The sequence below is a fragment of the Prionailurus bengalensis genome, chromosome D1 (genome assembly GCF_016509475.1).
Source record: "Prionailurus bengalensis isolate Pbe53 chromosome D1, Fcat_Pben_1.1_paternal_pri, whole genome shotgun sequence".
Lineage (NCBI taxonomy): Eukaryota > Metazoa > Chordata > Mammalia > Carnivora > Felidae > Prionailurus > Prionailurus bengalensis.
In genome coordinates, this window is record NC_057346.1 from 108,060,209 (window position 1) to 108,078,567 (window position 18,359).

Here is an 18,359-nt window from a genome sequence, read left to right on the forward strand (position 1 = left end):
CCTCCTTGCCCAGGCTGTGGTGAGGGTCCGGGTCTCCTATAGCTGCTTTATAAAGGACACCTCGCTGCAGAGCGGAGTAACAGGTATGTTCCCGGGACGAAGCCACAAAAGCGGGGCGGACAGCCTCACTGAGGACGGCAACGCCGGCGTCTTTCCGCAGGTCCGCGGGCCTCGACCTCGTTGGGTGGGCCCGAGGCGCCAAAGGCCAATGGGCGTGCGGGGGTGGGGCCTTCCGAAGCAGTCCGGGCCTTCCGGCTTGGTGGGCGTGGCCCGGGTGTCTAGGCCAATGAGAACGTGGAGGTGGAGCCTGAATAGGCGCAGAGACGGCCGGGGCCGCGAAATCCGTGAGCGCGGCGGGGGCGGGGCTTGGCGTGGCCCCTCCTTCACCTCCTCCCGCCAGGGTGGTGGGGAGAGGGTCTCCGCGTCCGGGACTGGTTGTCCCGGACGCTGAGACCAGTGTGGAGGAGGGCCCAGGACGCGCGGGTCAGAAGCAGGGACAGATTCAGGACACTGGGGTCTGGTCCTGAGTAAAGGAGGCCCCACTGCCCCTGGGTCTCCCAAGCCTGCTTCAGTTTGCCTTCGCAAGTAAACGGGGCTGGACCCTCCACTTTGGCCCCGGAGTGCTTGACGTCTGGTCCCATCCTGGTCTCAATGCACTGCTCTTTGTGGCCTCGTCTCACCAGCCGTCTGCCTGTCGCCATGCTGTCCCTGTGCCTGTGCCGGTTATGGCCCCGCAGCCCTCCCACCCGGCTCTTCTCAGCGGCCACCGGGCAGCGGTGAGTCGGGGGCCGGGGGGCATGGCCCCCGTCACCCAGTGGGTTGAGGAAGGCCTGCCCAGCTCTAGGCTTGGACCTGGGTACTATGATAGTTGTGATCTCTGTACTTGCTGTCAGGTGCTGTACGGGCTTGTTTCAGGTAACCCTCACCTTCACTACTGAGGACACAAGATCAAAGATTAAGGGACGATCCCTCAGATCATACAGCGAGTTAAGTGGCAAAAAGTGGAATTTGAGTCCAAGCCAGGCTCAGTGCTCTTTTCACAACTCTAGTGGTCAAGCATCACTGGGCATAACTCACTTGGGGGCTTGGGGGCGGGGATGGGGGATTTACAAAAATACAGATTTCTGGGCCCTGTTCCGCAGGAATTAAGTGGGGGCTGAGGGATCTGTTTTTGTTTTGTTTTTTTAATATATTGTTTTTAACAGTTTATTCCCTTTTAGAGAGTCAGAGTGCAAGCAGAGCAGGGGCAGAGAGAGAGGGAGACACAGAATCCGAAACAGGCTCCAGGCTCTGAGCTGTCAGCACAGAGCCTGATGCGGGGCTTGAACTCACGGACCGCGAGATCATGACCTGAGCCGAAGTCGGACGCTCAACTGGCGAAGCCATCCAGGCGCCCCTGGAATCCGTTTTTTTTAAACGGGCTTTCTGGGTGGTTCTGAGCCAAGGGATCTGAGGGCTACACTATGAGATGTTCTGATCTGCACCATGCCTGAAGTGTTCAAAAAGGGAGGGATGATTTGGAGATAGATCTCCCTTGGCAGCAGCCTCAGCTTTCTCACCTCCTGGTTACTGACTTGAAGAGTGTGGCCCAGAAGGGCTGAGAGGCGGAGGAGAAGAATATTCTCTGTGTTTCCATAGCCCCTGCAGTTTTTGGCCTATCTCCACAGGTCTGGCCCCAGGAACTACTATGAACTGTTAGGGGTGCATCCTAGTGCCAGCACTGAAGAAGTTAAACGAGCTTTCTTCTCCAAGTCCAAAGAGGTACCAGTGGCCCTGGGTGGGGAGGAGGGGGTGTAAGTCTGAGCCAGATAGGGTACACTTCACATTCCCAGGAATGGTGCTGAGTGGCTCACTCTGGATGGTGCCACATTCCCTTGGCATATATAGAGAGCGAGAGATGCCCCAAGGGCAGAGGTTAGGCCCGTTGGGAGGAAAGGTTGGGGGTAGGAGCCAGGGGTTGTGTGTGATGGGCTGGGCTTGTTTCTTTTGACCTGCCTGCTCTAGAGAAAGCTTGGACCGGGGCATATTGCTAGAGCCAGGCAGCTGGTGGGGAGGGCTTGAACAAGGGGAGGGGGCGGGAGTCTGTGCTTCCTGACTCTCTGGCCTTCTGGACGGGTGGGCAGCCCTGAGAGTGAGGGTTACTGTCCAGGCAGGGCCTCTGGGAATGATCTGAGCCTTTGTGGGTGGACATGGTGGGGACGGGTTCTGTGAACGGACGTGGAAAAAGACCTGAAGGGAGTCCTGCCCCCCCCCCAGCTGCACCCCGACCGGGACCCCGGGAACCCGGCCCTGCATAGCCGCTTTGTGGAGCTGAGCGAAGCATACCGAGTGCTCAGCCGGGAGGAGAGCCGCCTCAGCTATGATCGCCAGCTCTGCTCAGCCACTTCTCCAAAGTCTCCAGGAAGAACAGCCCGTCCTGGGTCTGCTCAAGCACACAGGTACAGTCGTCCTGCCCCTGGCCTCGTCCCCCCCCCCCCCGCCCCCCGTCTCCCAGGGAGCCTCATCCCCACCTTGTCTTTCTTCTCCCTCCCAGCAGCTCCTGGGAATCCCCCAATGCCCAATACTGGGCCCAGTTTCACAGTGTGAGGCCTCAGCGACCAGAGTCGAGGCAGCAGCAGCACAAACACAACCAGCGGGTGCTGGGGTACTGCCTCCTGATCATGTTGGCGGGCATGGGCCTGCACTATGCTGCTTTCAGGTGCATCCCTGCCTTCTCCCTGGGGTGATGGGCAGAGGGCAGAGGGCCGGGGAAGCCCAGTGTGGTCAGCCACGCAAGCCCCCCACCCCCGTGGCCTGCACTTCTGTGCCTCTCCAGCTAAGAATTGCCCGAGACAGGTCTCCGGGGCCTCTCCTTACTTGGCAAAGGCAGCTCTACACTCGCTGAAGGCGAACGTTGTCATTTTCAGGGTTTTGTGATTTGAATGTAAATCTTTGATGCCGGCTGCCAGGGTGTGCTGGAGCCAACGAAAATCGTGCACTCAAAGGAAATGCATTGGAACTGGGCCTCACAAGCAACTGTCCTCCCTTGTTTGGCAATCGGCTGTCTCCCTGCCACTTTTATGCATGGCACAGACACTGAGGTTCTATGACAAAGATACCTAAAGGCTGGTGCCCACTGCCTAGTTCAGTGATGGGAGTTAGGTGTAACGCTCTTTCTAGTCTCCTGTGAGGAACACCCTGGTGTTTGGAGCTGCTGTCACCACCTTCAACAAGACAGCCAGGGACCTGGGTCATCAGTGGTCCCTGGATAAGCCCCGGCCCTTCGGTGCCCCTCTCCCTGCCTAGCACAGGCAGTTAGGCAGAGGTCCTCACAGATGGAAAACTTTGAGACCCTAGAGTGGCGTGGTGGGGGTGCGGGTGGGGTGGATCTCGGGGACAGCAGGGATTGGGAAACCCAGGGTTAATTGCAACCCCCTTGCAGGAAGCTGGAGCAGATCCACCGCAGCTTCATGGATGAAAAGGATCGGATCATCACAGCCATCTACAATGACACACGGGCCCGGGCCAGGTCCGTCCCTGCTCTGTCCTGCCTTCTCTTTACTGTCCTGACATCACCCTCCAGGATCCTCTGTCCTGACCACCCAGGTGCTCTCTCCCGCAGGGCCAACAGAGCCAAGCTCCAGGAGCGAGTGCAGAGGCAGCAGCTGCAGCCCCGACCTGGAGGCCCAGAGATCCCAGAGATCGTGCCTCCGGGCACAGGCCCCGGCCCCGGCCCCGGAGCGGCCCGCTAGGACGGGGCCTGCTCTGTGTTGTTACCTCCTTGCTACCCCGGGGGACTCCCACTCCCCAAAACGCGTGCAATAAAATGATTCTCAAAGCTCATGTCCAGCTCCTTGCTTCAGGCCCAGCGCCCCCATCCCGGGCCTCGCCGGGGGGAGGGGGGGAGGAGGGGTGGACAGCACCCCGCCCTCCGGGTCCTGGCGGCTGCGACCCGAGAGCCCGGCCCCCTGGGCGGCGCGTCCCCTTTCCCCTGCTGTGGCGGGAGGGGGTGTGTGGAGGGGGCGGGCCCCGGCGGCGGCCTCGCCCCCCCCCCGCCCCCGCCCCGCCCCCGCCCCGCGGCCCGGTGGGGAGCGCGTGTCTGGGTCACATGAGCCGCCCGCCCGCCAGCCCGGGCCCGGCCCCCCGCCGCCCCCGCCGTCCCCGCCGCCGCCCGCCACCACCGGCCGCCCGCCCGCCCGGCTCCTCCGGCCTCCGCTGCTGCGCTGCGCTGCGCTGCCTGCGCTCAGGGCTCGGGAGGGGGCCGCGGAGGAGCCGCCCCCCGCGCCCGGCCCCCGCCCGCCGCGCCCGGGCCCGCGCCATGGGGCTCTGGCTGCCGCCGCCCCCTGCGCCGCCGGGCTAGGGCGATGCGGGCGCCCCCGGCGCGCGGCCCCCGCGGGCACCATGAGCCCCCTGCTCCGCCGCCTGCTGCTCGCCGCGCTCCTGCAGCTGGCCCCCGCCCAGGTACGTGCGTCCCCGACATCCCGCCCGCCCGCCGTGCCCTCTCTCAAGGTTGGCGGAAGTGGGGAGACGCGGAGCGGCCTCGGCCTCGGGGATCCGCGGGGTCGGGCTGAGGACCGGGGCGTGGCGGGAATCTGGCCAGGGCATCCCCCGGGAGGAGTCCCTGCCCGCCAGCCCGCCAGCCCGCCAGCCCAGCCCCGGGCCACTCCCCTGCTCCACCCCGTCCCCGGGCTCGACCAGGGGCGGAGCCGCTCGGTCCCCGCAGGACTCGGTTGGGCGCCCACTGTGCCCCCTCCTGACCTGAGGCCTCCGAATCCGTCGGGCCCCAGGCTTGGAGATTCGACGTCGCCGCCGCCACCGGCAGAGTGCGCCTGGCGGGTCGTGGCCAGGGCAGGTCCCGGGTGGCCAGGAGAGGACAGGTAAAGCTAGAGTGACCCCAGGAGCAGAGCAATCGGGGAAAAATGTCCTAGAGGAGTTGAAGCCTTTAGACTGCAAGGGCAGACCCCTGGGAACAGCGACAGGGCTAGCCCTTCCTAGAGAGCACTTTTGAGTTCAGTTCTCTTCTCTCCTACAGGGCCCCGTTTCCCAGCCTGATACCCCCGGCCACCAGAAGAAAGGTAATAGTAACAATAACCGCGCTAGCCATCATCAAGAGGGTTTGCTCATCATCTTGTGTAATCAGGGCCACGCTCTAAGATGCAAACTTTTTTATTCTGCCCATTTTACAGAAGAGAAAATTGAGGCAGTGGGGTTCCTGGGTTCCTGGGCAGGGGAAGACAGGTTTTGAGGGCAGAGAGGGAGCTAGTGGAGGGTGGCTGGGACGAAGGAATTAGGGAGAACAGCTGCAGGGTACGGGAGATAGGGGAACCCGGGAGCGGCTACAGGAAACCCAGTGGGGGCTTAACACTTACGCTTCTGCCCCCAGTGGTGTCATGGATAGACGTGTATGCCCGTGCCACCTGCCAGCCACGGGAGGTGGTGGTGCCCCTGACCGTGGAGCTCATGGGCACCGTGGCCAAGCAGCTGGTGCCCAGCTGTGTGACCGTGCAGCGCTGTGGTGGCTGCTGCCCTGACGACGGCCTGGAGTGCGTGCCCACAGGGCAGCACCAAGTCCGAATGCAGGTACTGGGGCCGGTGGGGCGTGCCCAGCTGGGGTGGATGCTGGGGCTCCGGGGGGTGGTGGTGGGAGGAATGGCCAGAGCCTTGGCTGGGCAAGCTGTTCCTCCAGCCCACGGAGCATTCCCTTCCTCTGTATCTCTCATGATCTCTCACACCGTGTGTCCCCTATCTCTGGAGTACAGATACTCATGATCCGTTACCCGAGCAGTCAGCTGGGCGAGATGTCCCTGGAAGAACACAGCCAGTGTGAATGCAGGTGCCAGCCGGGCCCCACTTCTGAGCTCCCAGAGACCAGGCTTGGGGGCTGCTGGGCATGGGGGTACACCACAGTGGAGACCAGGTTTCCAAGACTGGAACTGGGTTAGGCCTGGGATCTGGGGTAAGAGCAGGATGCTCGGCTCTTCTGATTCTCTTCCTCTTCCTTGTCTCTGTCTGTCCCTCTTACTTTTCAGACCAAAAAAGAGAGAGAGTGCTGTGAAGCCAGACAGGTGAGTCTCATGGGCTCTTGCCGAGGTGGGGTTGGAGCCCAGACCCCACACCCAGGATGTAACGTGTGGATGGGGCAGGGGGTGTATGAGTGTGCCGGGAGGCTGCAGTCCCGCCCCCTCTCTCTCCCCCCACTGTGTCCCCCTCTCCCCTTTTCCTCTGCTCCCCGAGTCTGTGTGCTCCGATCCAACCCCAGCTCCCGGGAAGACTTTTCCTTCCCGCCCCAGACATGTTGCTTCTCCTCCTAGGGCTTCCACTCCCCACCACCGTCCCCAGCCCCGCTCTGTTCCGGGCTGGGACTCTGCCCCCGGAGCACCCTCCCCAGCTGACATCACCCATCCCACTCCAGCCCCAGGCCCCTCTGCCCACGCTGCACCCAGCGCCGCCAGCGCCCTGACCCCCGGACCTGCCGCTGCCGCTGCCGACGCCGCAGCTTCCTCCGTTGCCAAGGGCGGGGCTTAGAGCTCAACCCAGACACCTGCAGGTGAGGACTGGTGGGGTCGTGTTTGTTTGGGGAGGCATCAAGGCCCTTGGAGCAGGTCCAAGGTGAGCCTGCCAGTGGGAGAAGAGCCAGGGGAGAGGAAGCTATTGAGTGTGTTGAACAAATATTGACCAAGGCTCACGTTCTAAATGTGGGAGTCAGACGTCAGGATTTGTGACGCCAGCAGAGGAGGTCAAGGGCTGAGGTAAGGGGCACCTTACGGTGCGGATTTTGAGCGGTCAGAGATGCCCTGGAGGAGGTCACATCTGCAAAGTGGGAGAGATCGCTTTCCAATTTGCAAAGCTCTGGGCCTTGCTCAAAGCCCCCGTGGTAGACATGTGTGCCCTCCTCGTGGGCTCGGAGAGGCCAGGGGACAGAGTGGAACCCTTGTCCACCCTTGTCTGAGACGCTGCTCACCACTCCTCCCTTCCGCAGCTGGGCCACGGGGTGACCTCGTGTGGGCTCGCCAGGAGTGTTAGGAGAGAATGGGGTTCACAGAAGGTGACAGGAGGGTGGACCTAGGGAGCAGGGGCTGAGCTGTGCCCGCATGAACAGAACCCTTCCTCCCTTCCTCAGGTGCCGGAAGCTGCGAAGGTGACACGTTGCCTTTCAGACTCAGCAGGGCCACTTGCCTCACAGGCCACATCCCAGAGGAGGACAACAGGGCAACGTGTTGAGAAGTGCCCAGTCCCTAGACCTCAGTGTGGGCAGAAAGTGCTCCCGGACCTGGGCCTCTCAGAGGACTTTCCAGCTGTCCCTGGTCTCTCCCAAGGCCGCCCTCCAACAGGGTGGGCGGCCGGACGAGGAGACGTGTCGGCAGCACCAGGGGTCACGGACGAACTCGGGAGAGAAGGGGTCCCGTCTCGATTTTCAACCACCAGGTGCAAGCGAGCGTCTTCACAGCTGGCTCCACTGTCCCCTCCCCGAGGCGCCAATCCTCTGCAGATACTGGGGACTTGGGCTGCGGTGTTAAGAACTGGGACCCCCAACCCTGATAAAAGAGATGGAAGGATCTGTCCCTGCCTGTGTCATTGTTTGCCGCTGTCCAGGCTGGGCGACTCAGGCCCTCTGCATCGCACTACGTCCTAGACCCCGAGCCTGTCTTACTCCCTCATTGTGTAGACGGAGGCAATGAGGTAGAGCCAGAACTGTGCGCTCTTCGCGATCCTGTTACATCCAGGCCCTGCCCCCCCTGCTCATCACAAAAGCTCCTTTCTGGAAGGAGACGGTCCGTTATGGCCAGTGACCTTGAGGTGGGACCCAGATCCGCCGAATGATCTTGGCTGTCGCTGCCCCCTCTTTCTGAGCCTCAGCTTCCACAGGCGCATATGGAGGGAACGGACGGACGATTGCTATGGTCCCAGCCCTTGGGCTCCAGGAATGTGTCTTCACTTGATAGAAAAACCCATCTTCTCTGGCAGGCGGCACTCCGTTTTTGTTGCTCTGTATTTAAGCTACTTCCTTCAGCTTCACTCTAAAGCCACGCACCTGCCCTGTCCCCACCTCCTTGAAAGGGAACTGCCAAAGGGCTGTGGCTGGTGGGCTTGGTGCGGGAGACACATTTCCTCAGCCCAACCAATTTCCCCCCACCCTCACCAGCCCCTGCTTGGAATTCTCCTGACCTTTGTCTGACCCAGCCTAAGCTCAGTGCCCAGCCTTCTCCCTGCAGCCTCCAGGGCCCCTGGGGTGGACCACAGGCCATCTTTGGGTATCCATGCTTTGCCTTGCTGGGGCAGGACATTCGGGGACAGAGGTTCACCGGAGGCAGAACGCAGCTACCCAGATGGAGGCCTTCGCTGAGGTGTTAAATTGGAGGGCATGGTAGTGATTTTGTTGGGCCCTGGGCAGGGGTGGGGTTAAACCAGAAGAGACCATTCCTGATGGTGATTACCAATTTCCAATCATTCTTCTCAGCTGTGCTGTCGCTGACCATGCCATTGCTCCATTCAAGTGAGACAGATGAGGGTCAGGGGACACCAGAACTCCCACCCCTCCCCCGGCCCACTTAAGTGCTGGGCACACACAATGCTTCACACGCACCCCTCGCTTGGTCCTCCGTTCTAAGGTCAGCGCTGCTAATGATCTTTCTCTTTCAATTAAGGAAATAGGCTCAGAAAGGCTGATTGACCTGGAGATTTGACCCCCAAGTCTATCTCTAACACTCAAGTTTGTTACCTCCCAACTACAAGTTCGTTACTTCCACGGACAGATGTTTTCGGCGCGCTGCTGAGCGCCGGGGCACCTGAAAATACCAGTGTGGGTGGGGAATGGGCTCAGCCGGACCACTGCCGGCAGGACTCGGGGGTCAACGTGCGGCAGGCAGAGGCAGGCCCGGATGCTGGCGCGGAGAAAAGGGCGCGCATCGGCTGTGGGCCAGGGCCTGGTGGAGCACGTCACGGCGCACTCCTACAGTGGCCCTGCCACGTGGGTGTTGACAAGCCCACCTTACAGGGCCTTCCAGATCCTACCAGGCCAAAGCATTCGCTCAAGGTCACACTGCCAACGAACCGCACAGCCCAAACCCAAACTCAAGTCTGAGGCCCAGGCTCTTCCCACTGGAGCCCGTGGACCCTGAAGAGGCCCAGGGTCAAGCGAGAGCGCCGTGGGAGAGCCCGGGGGCGAGATAAAATGGCGTCTCGAGACCCCCTCCGGGAACCCGCGTTGGCCTGACCTTAATTTCACCTCGGCCGGAAGTGCCGAAAGCACTTTAGGAAGTCACTTTCACCTAACCTTACCGGCTACAGATCCACCGGAAGTAGCGCGTGGTCACGTGCCGGCGCGGGGGCGGAGCAGGGGGAAAGGCCGCTCCGCCCGGCGTGCGGCAGCGGGCTTCGCACAGTCCAATGAGGGCGGGCGGCGTGGCCCGGCCTGGTGGCGACGATGACGCGCCTGCGCACAGGCGGCAGCACGACTGGGGTTGACTCCGGGGGCGCGGCGAGGAGGTGAGCGGGGGCCACAGCCCGGGCTGGGGGGAGCCGGGGTGCACGGGGGCAGGCTGGATCAGGCCGGGCAGGAGCGGGCCGGGGCTGCGAGTGTCAACGAGGGATAGGTCAGGGGGAAATTGGGGGGTGGGGTCGGAGCTGTCTGGGGATGCCGCAGGGGGAGGGTTTTCACGCCGCACGGGGCGGAGCCCCGGGAGTCGGGGCGGGACGTGGGACGGAGACGGGTGGAACCTCTGAGCTGGTGCCAGTAGAAGGCAGAGCTCCGGGACTGGGGACGGAGCTAGGACAGGTGGGGGGCGGAGCCTGGTCCCTGGAGGAGGAGCTGGAACAGGCGGAAGGCGGAGCCTCGGGTTTGGAGACCGAAGGGGACGGAGCCCAGGCACTGGGGGCGGGCCTTCAGTCGGTGAGTGGCGTGGCTACAGTTCAGGAAAGAGGGTCTAGTTCTATCGAGGGCGGGGCTCCAGGGCAAGGGGCGGAACTACGTCCGCTAAAGGGTGGGGTCAAGGAGCAAAGCGAAGGCGTAGGCCCAGGTAATGGCCCGGGGCGTCCACGCGGGGGCGGTCTCCGCGGGGGCCGGGCCTGGGGACGCGGTAGGCCGAGAACTCCCCCGGGAGAGGTGGTGTGGGTGGAGCGGGCTCGGCGGCCACCAGACACGGGGCCGGTCTGGGTACCCCGCAGGCCCCCGAGGGCTCAGAGCTGGGGCGGCGCCCCGGGCGGAGGCACAGGCCCGGCCTGGGGGGTGCCTCCGGAGGATCGGGGCTCCCCGGAGCCACCCAGCGGCGATGTGTGGGTGCCTCGGGGCAGGCCCCCTGCAGCGGCCTCAGAGGTGTGGGTGTGCTGGGCGGGGGGCAACTGGGTGTGGCGTGAATGGGATCGCTCCGTCGAGGCAACTGCTGGGCAGCCAGATAAGGTCTGGACTTTGCGTAAAGGGACGGGCGGGAATTGAAGAGTGGAGCTGGGGACCGGGAGGGAAGGAAGGGCTGGGGGTGAGCAAAGGGGCGGGGCCCTGGCTGCTGTGGCCTCCCCTGACCCCCTCCCCCCGCTGCTGGGGTCCTCGGGCAAGCCCCCTTCTCACTGGACTGGTAAGTGTGGCTGCGGAGCCCGGGGGAGGGGGTGGTGACCCGGGACAAGGGGATCCCCGTGGGCAGGCAAAGTACGGTGGGGGTGGAATCCTCCTGGTACCTGCCCATATTCCATGCCCTCCCTGCCCTCCCCCCCGGTCGGTTGGTCGGGGTCTGTCCCCGCAGAGACATGAGGCTGAGCTGGGTCCTGACAGTATTGTCCATCTGCCTGAGTGCCCTGGCCACTGCTGCGGGGGCCGAGGGCAAACGGAAGCTGCAGATCGGGGTCAAGAAGCGGGTAGACCACTGTCCCATCAAGTCGCGCAAGGGGGACGTCCTGCACATGCACTACACGGTGGGTGAGGGAGTGGAACATTGGGGTGGGTGGGGCTTCTGGGGACCTGAAAGGACTTGGAAGCCAGATTGCTCAGCCAAGGAGGCGGGTGACCGTGGGCAAGTCCTGTCTCCCTTTTACACTAGTTTCTATAGCTCTTCCCTGCTGTTGACTGTCTGATCCCCAGCTTGGCACCAGCAAGCAGTGACGAGGTACTGCGAGCTGCCCAAGGTTCTGTCCCCTCCTAGGATTATGGCTGCCGATGGGGAGCCAGCTTGGGGATAGCTGCTGGGTGGGGAGGTGTGTCAGAGTGGAGCCTCCTCTTCACTGGCCTTCCCATGGTCCCGCAGGGGAAGCTGGAAGATGGGACGGAATTTGACAGCAGCCTGCCCCAGAACCAGCCCTTTGTCTTCTCCCTGGGCACAGGCCAGGTCATCAAGGGCTGGGACCAGGGGCTGCTGGGGTGAGTCAGGGGGCCATGGCTGTGGTTGAGGAGGTTGATTGTGGGAGGCAAGCCCCAGGGATGGGGTGGGGGGCAGGGGGCCTGGGTGCTTGCCATGCGCTGAACAGGTGTTGTCCTGCAGGATGTGTGAGGGAGAAAAACGGAAGCTGGTGATCCCATCAGAGTTGGGTAAGAGGCCTTTCCTGAGCCTGGATAGGGGAGTTGGGGGGGGGGGGGCGGTGTCTGGGGAAGGGTGGAGACTGGTTTGCCGCTGCATTGGTCTCTGTCCCATCCGTTCATTATGTGTCTTCCAAGTCTAGCTGTATCCAGTAGTGAGAACAGGGCAAGACCCTTAGGGCACTTGGTTCTGGCGCCCACCCTCTGCCCTCTACTGGGCCTTTTGTAGCCCCTTGCTGTCTCCATTTCTGGCTTTCTTGTTGCGATGGGCAGAGGCCTGGCTTCAGCCCGAATGTCTGCAGAACACCTCTCTCTCTCTCTCTCTCTACCCGGTCACAGCTCACTTTTTCTTTCGCATCTTTGACAGGGTATGGAGAGCGGGGAGCTCCCCCAAAGATTCCAGGTAAGATGCCTTCCTGCCCCCATCTCCTGCCCACCATCTCTTCTTCCTGTGGCCCCGGTTCTCACTCTGTCCTCATTTCTCCCCTGCAGGTGGTGCAACCCTCGTGTTTGAGGTGGAGCTGCTCAAAATCGAGCGACGTTCAGAACTGTAGCCAAACTGGGGAGGGGCAGTGGAGAGGCCCCCATCAGGGACCAGACTGTTTAAAGAAAGAAAGAAAGAAAAAAAAAAAATCCCTTAAAGCCCACGAAGTGAGCCTGTGTTTGTTTGTGGGCCCTGAGAGGCTTAGAAGCCACATCTTCAACTTCAGCTTACCCTCTCCCTTGGTATCCCCCACGCCTCTTCTTTATTGGCTGCAGGACCTGGGTGTAGACTCAGTGGCAGGGGGATCGTGAGGGCCAGGCCCTAGGTGGGACGGTGGTCCTTGCCCAGAGGGAAAAGGAGTGTTCCTAACAGCCAACAGCGACACCGCTCCCCCCACTCCAGCTCCCCAGCCACTTGGAGCTCATGGTGTGGGAGCCGGCACTGGGCTATCGTCATGGCTACGTGGCCCTCAGGAAGGCCTGCAGCCACCTGGGGAGAAGCTGCACCGACAGCAGTTGTAGAGGAGTGTGTCCCCCCTAAAAGAGACCAGCTGAGCCCGTTAGCTGCACCAAAGGCATATCCTAGCTTTATTAAAGGGCCGCGCCGCAGAATCAATATAAAAACACAAAAAGTCCCATCAGTTTAATAACAATAAAAAACCCCAAAATGGAAAACTGAGGGGGCAGGGAAGAGGCCCCTGGGCCAGGGGCACGGGGAGCCCTGCTCATGGCGCCAGGCCTGGCCGCAGGGCCCCCCGGTATTGCTGTTGCTACGAGGTCGGGGGGCAGCGATTGTCCTGTGGGAGCCACCATTCATGTGGGTCGAGGACCCTTACTTCTTCTGGGGTGTGCTCAGCTTCTGCATGCCCCGGATCTTGTCCAGCAGGCCAGAGATGAAGGCCTGGACAGGAGGGAAGACATCAGGGAGGCCAGACCCCAAGATGACAGAAGCCCAGGCTCCTCTCACCCCAGCCTCTGGGACAGCCACATACTTACCTCAGTGGGTTTGTAACAGTCAACCAGCAGCTCCTGGGAGGGCATGGGGGGACAAGTATAGCTGTGAGTTCTAAGGAACAGGGGCCTAGAGCTCACCTGTACCTATTTCCAAGGGACTGGGGCCACCCCCGAGGCACAGGCGATACCACAGCTACTCAACAGCTAGACAGGCACCATTAGCCCCATTTGACGGAAGCAGAAGCTGAGGCCCAACATCCCAAGGGCTGGCTGACTAAAACCAAAGAAGGCCTAAATTTAGAGCCTCGCTTACCCAAGGGGCCACGCGTCCAGGCAGCTCTCTATTCCCTGATCTCCCTACCTGGCCCTGATGCCTCCCGGCCCTTCTCTCACCTTGACCCTGGCAGCCCGGGTATCATCACTTTCCATGTCCAGGAGTTCATCCACATCAATCTCCAACTCTGGTATTTCCTCTTCCTGGGGTGGGGGTGGGGGAGGAGGGAGAGACAAGGGCCTGAGTTGGGAGAGAGGGTGTGAGAGGGGCTCCGGCTGAGGCCCCTGCCTTACCGCAGAATGAGCCAGGCTTCTTTGCCCAGCAGACAGCAGCAGCTGTCTGAGGAAGAAAACAGATCAGGCCTGTGCCAAGGCAAAATGCCCGATGGCGGGGGGGAGCTTCCTGTCCCTGCCAGTTGGGCACCCTGGGTGCCAAACAGGGCCAGACAGCAAAGGCTTGGGGACCCTGGGCTGAGAACCCTGCAGATGTGTTGTCCCAACTTCCGGGCTCCATCTCAATCAGTGCACAGGTGGGGCCATCTGTCCCAACTCATCACAGCCCCTTCCCCTCCCCCAAACACCTGTCACAGCTTCCCAGGAGTGGGGAGGAAGTAAAGGGTGAGGGGTCATGGGGAAGGACCCAGGGCTGGTAATGGGGAAACAAAGAGCCCATACTTTGCTGAGGGAGGGGGTGCCTGCCACCCCTCCCCCCACCCAGGAAGCGTCTATCCAGTCTGGAGCCAGCTGCATTCCAGGGCTGGTCTAGGGTAGGCAGCACAGGGCAAGCCCACTCCTCCACCCTGCCCCCCAGGGGCCTGAGTCACCATTTGAGCAAGGAAGGAGTCATGGGGTGGAGAACCAAAACCCAGAGGACAGGCTAGCCTGCCCCTACACCAAAATGGAGCTGCAGGCTAGCCCAGTAGAACAGCCCAGACCCTTTACAACCCCACCAGGCTTGCGCCTTTTAACCAGTTTAGGCTACGAAGCACTAGGTAGATCACCTTACCACCGCCAGCCCAGACTAGCCTCTTGCCTCCTGCCCATGGCCCAGGCTATCCCTTGAGGCTTCTTGAGGACCCCAAGCTTGACCAGAGTAGTGACATGAGGGAGTCATGAGGGAAAAGATAGGAGTGACCTAAGGTCAGACAAGAAAGAGCATACACTGGGGGCGGGGAGTACAGAAAGGGAGGGGAGCGCGCGGAAGCGGAGCGCCCATTGACTCCGGGTGACAGGCAGGCGCAAGGCGGGGTTCCCAAGCAGTCCGACTAGGGAACGATTTTAGGGTGTCGGCGCAGAGTAAGGGACACACCTGGCAGTCGTAGAGGCGAGTGAGCTGCTCCAAGATCCACTCCTCCAGGTTGAGGCGCTTCCGTAGCTCCTTGCGGTCGTACTTGACCGTGACCTTCCCTTGGCGCCTCACTGGGCCCTCGTCGTCCGCGCCGCCTGGGCCCTCGCCTGCAGCCCCAGGGGGGCTCTGAAAGTAGACGCGGGGCCCTGGGCCACCACTGCCCGGCCCAGGGGCCGGGGCTGCCAACGCCGCGCCCCCCGCGGGGCCGCTGTCCGCCATGGCGGCCGCCGGGGCCACGTGCGCGCGTCGGGCCCCTCCCTGCGCCGCCGCCTCCGGGACGCCCGCCGGCTGGCTCCGGGCCGCTGGCTCGGGTTAACTCGCGGGCTGGGCTCCGCGCTGCTCCGCGGCTAGGGCGGCGGCGGGGGCGCCCGGGGGCAGCTGCAGCATGCGGAGCCCCCGGGCCTGGCCTGGCCGCGCCCCGCCCCCTCCCCGCCGATCCGCCCGCCCTTTGTCCCCCGCGGCCGCCGCCCGAGCCGCCGCCGCCGCCGCAGCCGCCGCCGCCGCCGAAGCCGCTTTCTCTGTCTCACTCGCTTCCCCGCCCCCCGACCACACCCCCTTAAAGGGCCAGTCCCGCTGCAGGCCCCTCACTCCCACCCCGCCCCCGGGCAGGGGCTAGGGGAGGGTCTAGTCGTCAGGGGTTTGGGCCTGGCTGTCCGCTATCCCTTCTAACCTTTCTGCCTCAAACCCTGGCGTTCTAAGTGCCCGGTACCAGGATTTGCGCTCCCGCCGGGACCCTAGTGTTCTGTCCTCACTGACGCAAAAACAGGGGCCATCTGGGAATGGAGGGGAGTGGGCACAATGCGCAGGGCGGGGGTCTGGAGAGGAGACGTGGGAGCCCCCGACGTCTAGGTCCTCAGGTCCTTGGCCAGCGGAAGGCAAGCAACCTTCTCCGCGTAGACCGACACGTGGCCCAGGCTCGCAGGAGTGGAGGGGTGGAGAAGGCGGCCAGGAGCTGCCCAGGTCCCCGGACACCCTCCTCGGCGAGGTCCCGCACCACCCATGGTGGAGGCCCAGGTTAGGGGTGAACGGAGCCGGCTCAACTGCCTGAAGGGCTAGACCCTAGGCTGCCACCGCCCACCGGCCAAGATGGCGATGGGGAACGGGATTATGGGAAATGTAGTTCTCAGGGCCTGGCCGTGCCTGACCGCCCCTCCCCCTCAGCGGAGCCAGGGAGGGGAAGCGCAGAACTTGTTTGGGGCGCCCTCGTTCGGCGGCTCCGACAGGGCGCGGCCCTTCGCACCCCGCAACCTCCATGAGTACAAAGAGGAAACGCAGGAGTAAAGGGCTGGGAAATAGGGGAGCCGGCACTCCCGATAATAAAGCTAAGAATGACGACCCGTAAAAAGCGTTCCTCACAGTCGGTTCCACACAGTCGGTTCCAGCCAGAGTCGGTTCCGCCTCATTCTCCCTCCCACAGATCCTCCGCCCTGCCGCTCTTCTGTCCTTCAGATCTCACAGGCGCCTTAGCTGGCCCACCTCTCGCAAACAGATGGTGTATCTCATGCCGGCACCCTTTGAGTTCTGGATCTTTCAATAGTCTTTCTCTTATGTGATCACTGTCTCCCACTTCTAGGCTGTGTGCTCCATGGGGCCAAGATCTGTGTGGCCCTTGTTTACTGTTGATGCCCAAAGCACAGGGACCGGCTGGGCTTCAGAATCACGCAGATGGGGCAAATGCCCCGATTCTTGCTGAGCTCCCGGTAACAGAGCCAGACTTGTAACTATTGGCTGAATAAATGACCGAGTGAAAGAATGAATGCCTTCCTCTGTATCTAGCATTTCCTCAGAAGGTTAAGCTTATTTATTTTGAGAGAGAGCGCGTGAGCAGGGGAGGGGCAGAGAGAGAGAGAGAGAGAGAGAGAGAGAGAGAATCTCCAGCAGGCTCCATGTCGTTAGTGTGATCTAACCCTAAGGTTAGGATCAAACCCTAAGACTGTGAGATCACCACCTGAGCCGATATCAAGATGCTTAACTGACTGAGCCACCCAGGTGCTCCGTCGGAAGGTTAACTAAGAAAATATGTGGAAGTTCCAATGACTGTATCACAGAGGTTGACCAACACAGCTAGAGAGGGAGCTCAGGCCCCCTGTCACAAGGTCTCTACTTATCCCCCTACCCCCAGATACCACTCAACAAGGTTGTATAGCTCCTCCGAGATGCTTCCACTGATAGCAGGCTCGCCCTTCGCAGTCCCAGACTGAGTCTCAGGATCTGAGGGGCAGTCAGTGTTTCTGTCCCAGCCTCTCACAGACACTTTCTCTCTGGATGCCACAGAAGCCCTCTGTAGCAGGCAGGGTTCAGAGAGGCTGAGAGTGGCCCCGGGGTCACACAGCCGGTGCTGCAGCCAAACTCAAATCCAGAACGTTGTTAGGCTTACCGTGTCGTTGAGAAAAAGAGACAATGAACCCAGAGGCTGGGGATGGTGTGTGTGTGTGTGTGTGTGTGTGTGTGTGTGTGTGTGCTGGGGGGAATAGCAAGGTGGGCTTCTCCTTGAGGGCCCTGGGTTTGAGGGCAGGCTCACAGGGCTCATTCCAGGGCAGGTAGAAGGGGCTCACCTCCCTCCCCAGCCCTTGTCCTGGCCTCATCCTCCCTTCATCCAGCCTGGAGAGCTGGTGGAGGGCTAATCCTTACCCTTGCAGATTAGGCAGGACCCAGCCTTTCCACCAGGAGCCCCATCCCTGGCCCGGCCTCTGGCTCTGAGCCAATTTACCCAAGTCCAAGTTCCCCACCACACCCCACCTCACCCTACCAGGGCAGGTCGGCTCTTTCTGAACTAGAGCATTGATTCAGGCCTTAGGGGTGCTCAGAGTTACGAGTGGGGATATGCGTACCATAACTTGCTGTGGCAGTGGAGCCTACAGTCCGTAAAGATCTGGGTACCAGCCCCAGCTCTGCCTCCTAGAGGCTGTGACCCTGAGTGATGACTCTCCTATCCCTCCTCCCCTGAGGGAGGCCTCCTGTCATGTCCAAATTTCACGGTACCCCTGGGGGTTCTCTGGGCAGGGTGGGGAGGAGCTGACGATGCTCTTCCCAACTCTCTCCCTCTCTACTTTCCATGACGTCTCCACCATGTTCAGTCCTTCCCCATGGCCACCTATCCTGAGAACGGTCAGTGCAGAGGTGGAAGCTGGGCTGCCCTGCACAGAACCTGGGGCTGGAAGAAGCGGGTTCAAATCCGAGCTCTGCCCAGCACGCTGAGAGGCCGCGGGCAAGTCACTTACCGGCTCTGAGCCTCTTCAAGGGGGCTGATTCTACCAACCTCCGGTGGTTGGGGGCTGAGAGCTCAGCGCTGAAGGCCCACATCTCAGCCCTTGCTCTCCTGCCTGAATCCTCCCGGGACTGGAGTATGCTGCTCCTCCTTATCCTGCCAGCCTCAGACTGTGGCCTCCCCAGCCCCACCCCACCTGGGGTTCCAGCCCCCCCCCCCCCCCCACCGGCCACCAGAGTGCAGCTAAGGCTCCTTTCAGTGCCTCCTTGGACCAGAAGCCCTGGAGAGGGTCCCGTGGGCCACAACCGCTCCCTTAATCGAGGGTAGAGGCGGAAAGACTGCCTTCCTTCCGCCATTACTGCTTGCCGAGAAACCCTATTACCATCACCAGGACTGGAAGAAAGTGTCCAGGAGGAAGAAGTCCTTTAATGGGGCTGCCCTAGCCTCGGGAGACGTGACGGTGGTGGGGGGAGAGAGGAGAGGCTCAGGCTTGGGAAACAGGCTCCCATCCTGTTTTCCAAGGAGCCGCTGCCCAGCATTTCTACGAAATATCCCTGCCCAAGGCCTAGGACCCATAGCTCAGGCCCCTACGCTCAGGGCCTGCCTCTAGGCCC

The 18,359-nt window shown here is 61.9% G+C and overlaps 4 protein-coding genes across 15 annotated transcripts; 3 read left to right on the plus strand and 1 right to left on the minus strand.

Moving 5' to 3' along the window:
* Nucleotides 1-345: 345 nt before the first annotated feature.
* On the plus strand, nt 346-3,822 carry DNAJC4 (DnaJ heat shock protein family (Hsp40) member C4). Of its 2 annotated transcripts, none has more exons than XM_043581544.1 (6): nt 346-776; nt 1,668-1,761; nt 2,257-2,438; nt 2,537-2,644; nt 3,422-3,508; nt 3,602-3,822. In XM_043581544.1, the coding sequence occupies exons 1-6, from the start codon at nt 652-654 to the stop codon at nt 3,729-3,731; spliced, it is 726 nt and encodes a 241-aa protein (XP_043437479.1). In that variant the 5' UTR covers nt 346-651; the 3' UTR covers nt 3,732-3,822. The 2 variants fall into 2 exon arrangements, with proteins under 2 accessions (XP_043437479.1, XP_043437478.1); XM_043581543.1 differs by having other exon boundaries at nt 348-776; nt 2,537-2,698.
* A 324-nt stretch (nt 3,823-4,146) lies between these two features.
* On the plus strand, nt 4,147-7,535 carry VEGFB (vascular endothelial growth factor B). 4 transcript variants are annotated; one of them, XM_043581548.1, is made up of 8 exons: nt 4,147-4,440; nt 4,767-4,856; nt 5,012-5,054; nt 5,363-5,559; nt 5,739-5,812; nt 6,009-6,044; nt 6,392-6,526; nt 7,100-7,535. In XM_043581548.1, the coding sequence occupies exons 1-8, from the start codon at nt 4,381-4,383 to the stop codon at nt 7,119-7,121; spliced, it is 657 nt and encodes a 218-aa protein (XP_043437483.1). In that variant the 5' UTR covers nt 4,147-4,380; the 3' UTR covers nt 7,122-7,535. The 4 variants fall into 4 exon arrangements, with proteins under 4 accessions (XP_043437483.1, XP_043437482.1, XP_043437485.1 ...); XM_043581547.1 differs by having other exon boundaries at nt 4,151-4,440; nt 6,291-6,526; XM_043581550.1 differs by lacking the exon at nt 4,767-4,856 and having other exon boundaries at nt 4,151-4,440.
* Nucleotides 7,536-9,334: 1,799 nt separating this feature from the next.
* FKBP2 (FKBP prolyl isomerase 2) lies at nt 9,335-12,126 on the plus strand. 8 transcript variants are annotated; one of them, XM_043581538.1, is made up of 6 exons: nt 9,335-9,465; nt 10,713-10,881; nt 11,211-11,323; nt 11,445-11,491; nt 11,847-11,882; nt 11,972-12,126. In XM_043581538.1, exons 1-6 carry the CDS (start codon nt 9,404-9,406, stop codon nt 12,031-12,033), a joined length of 489 nt encoding a protein of 162 aa, XP_043437473.1. In that variant the 5' UTR covers nt 9,335-9,403; the 3' UTR covers nt 12,034-12,126. The 8 variants fall into 8 exon arrangements, 7 of the variants coding, with proteins under 7 accessions (XP_043437473.1, XP_043437477.1, XP_043437474.1 ...); XM_043581542.1 differs by lacking the exon at nt 9,335-9,465 and adding an exon at nt 9,761-9,868; XM_043581539.1 differs by lacking the exon at nt 9,335-9,465 and adding an exon at nt 9,912-9,995.
* A 401-nt stretch (nt 12,127-12,527) lies between these two features.
* Nucleotides 12,528-15,125, minus strand: PPP1R14B (protein phosphatase 1 regulatory inhibitor subunit 14B). The gene is given in 6 exon segments (XM_043581551.1): nt 12,528-12,863; nt 12,959-12,991; nt 13,310-13,393; nt 14,499-14,780; nt 14,782-14,885; nt 14,888-15,125. Coding segments are annotated over 6 exon segments (609 nt in total). The 5' UTR covers nt 14,925-15,125; the 3' UTR covers nt 12,528-12,794.
* Between the last annotated feature and the right edge of the window lie 3,234 nt (nt 15,126-18,359).